Source organism: Chelonoidis abingdonii, chromosome 2 (genome assembly GCF_003597395.2).
Source record: "Chelonoidis abingdonii isolate Lonesome George chromosome 2, CheloAbing_2.0, whole genome shotgun sequence".
Classification (NCBI taxonomy): domain Eukaryota; kingdom Metazoa; phylum Chordata; order Testudines; family Testudinidae; genus Chelonoidis; species Chelonoidis abingdonii.
In genome coordinates, this window is record NC_133770.1 from 231,675,801 (window position 1) to 231,678,104 (window position 2,304).

Here is a 2,304-nt window from a genome sequence, read left to right on the forward strand (position 1 = left end):
TCATTTTGAGTGGCAGAGGTTTACGTAGGGTCAGCTTTTTAGCCACAAGTTGTCTCCTTTCTCCTTCTCTGGGGGCTCCTCTTCAGCCATAAAGTTCTCCCTCAGCTGCACCATCACCTTGGGTGGTGCCTCAGAACCCACGTGCGTCTCCAGAAGGAAGTATACCTCTACCCTGATATAACACAACCCGATATAACACAAATTCACATATAACGTGGTAAAGCAACACTCTGGGGGGCAGGGCTGTGCACTCTGGCGGATCAAAGCAAGTTCGATATAACACGGTTTCACCTATAACACGGTAAGATTTTTTGGCTCCCGAGGACAGCGTTAAATCGGGGTAGAAGTGTATTTGTATGAACTGCTTTGTCAATATTAACTTGGCCAGCTGGGTTCCCATCTTCTGCCGTGGGTATAACCATCAATATTCCTTTTGTCTTTGGATCACCACCCATGGTCAGGCTCCCTGGGGATATGTCTCCATTCAGAAGCAGTGGCAGCATGTCTCCTCACTGATGTCAAGATAATTCAGGATGGCTGCTTTAAACAGTTTGTAATTCATTGTAGACACAGGGTCAAGCCCTCAGTAGCCTGCCCAGACTGGGCCAGGCTGGTCAGGGGCCAACATCTGAAACCACTGAAGGCCTCTGCCACCTGTTCAAAAGTAGTCAGGAAGGCTTCAGAGTTGTTGTCAGGCCCCACTTTAGCCAGCTTTACAGATACAGGTGTGGGCAGAGGCCCTAGGCTCACAGCTCCTGTACCAGACCACTAGTTACCCCAAGAGGCTGTAGATTCATCAGCAGGTCAAGGTTCTGTTGTAATTCTTTCTGTTGTGTTGCCATTCTGTGCAATAGCTGTTGCTGTAGACCCCCTGTAGCTGTTGCTGTGTGTCCCATTGTTGCAAAAATTTTTGCTGAAACTGCTCTTGCTGGGTTGCCCACTGTTGCCGCTCTTCATCAGTCACTTGCACCATTGTTCTGGATCCATACTACTTGGGTTAACTGTTACTCATGCGTCTGGGGCTTTATCAGTTTCTTCTAATTTATCATTATATCAGGGTCAGAAAGCAACTGCCCATGTTCTGCTACACAGCAGCTACTTGGGGAGCTTCAGGTGCTTCCTTTGTCCCCAGAGGTTTTCTCTTCCAGCAGATTACTATAGATCTGAAGATGTGCTGTGTTTCTCTGGCTACAAGTATCAGGGAGACAGTTCCCTGCCCCCCATTTTGGGGTTAACAGTAGTCCAAGTGAAAAAGGTAAGGTTGAACAGTTTTACAGCCCGAAAACAGAGAGGGTTGACCTCCCTCTTCTTGTGAAGCAAACAGGTCAACAACTCCTGAGCTAGGGCTGGGTTCTCTAGTCCCTTGTCAGGCTATTGGACCCAGACTGAGCTTCTTGGGTTCTATGAAAACAAAGTAAAGAAGGTCCCTCTACTTATCCATAGGCAGAGGATCTTCACCAGCTTTCCTAGCCAACAATTCCAGTATTGTGTAGAGTCACGGAGCTCTGTGATCTAGCTCTGTGAACCTCTGAATGCTGCCTCTCACTGAGATTGGCTCATAGATTCACAGAGTTTAAGGTCAGAGGAGATAATCATGATCACCTAGTCTGGCCGCCTGCACACTGCAGGCCACAGAACCTCACCAACCCACTCCTGTAATAGACCCACAAACTCTAGCTGAGTTACTGAAGTCATCAAATCATGATTTAAAGACTTAAAGTTACAGGGTCCTTCTTTTTAAGGAGCTGCCCTTCTCCAGGTGATGCAGATCTCACAGGTGCACTGGGTTGGACCTGATTGTTAACCCCTTGCTGACTGGGATGGGAAGCTGTTCCATCACAGAACCGAAGAAAAATATTTTCACTTAGATCAAAATAAAATGAGACATATTCAAGATACCTTAAATCAAGATCCTCTGTGCCACACAACAACTTTCCCCCCATAAATATGGCAAAAGACTTGAGTCCCCAAAGTTACTCATAAGGTAAGTGACATCTTAATAGAGAATTTGTTTTATGGACCACCTTCCCTTCTGCGATGATCCAAATACTATCCCTGTGGCAACTAACCTCATTACTTAGGGCTTGGCTACACTGGAGAGTTGCAGCGCTGGTGATGGGGTTACAGCGCTGCAACTCACTCTGTGTCCACACTTGCAAAGCACAGCCAGGGCTGCAACTCCCTGGCTGCAGCGCTGGCTGTACACCTGGTCTGCTTGGGGTGTAGCGATTCCAGCACTGGTGATGCAGCGCTGCTCATCAAGTGTGGCCACCAAAAGCGCTGTTATTGGCCTCCAGGGTATTA

General features: G+C 47.6%; 1 protein-coding gene across 1 annotated transcript in view; it reads right to left on the reverse strand.

Annotated features, from left to right (window-relative positions):
• The window catches only part of LOC116836623 (DGAT1/2-independent enzyme synthesizing storage lipids-like), a 55,200-nt gene that overhangs the window by 8,327 nt on the left and 44,569 nt on the right, over positions 1 to 2,304 (reverse strand). Inside the window, exon 6 of the mRNA XM_075063402.1 lies at positions 118 to 172. Within this exon, the coding sequence (XP_074919503.1) occupies positions 118 to 172 (55 nt within the window). The remainder of the gene's footprint in view (positions 1 to 117; positions 173 to 2,304) is intronic.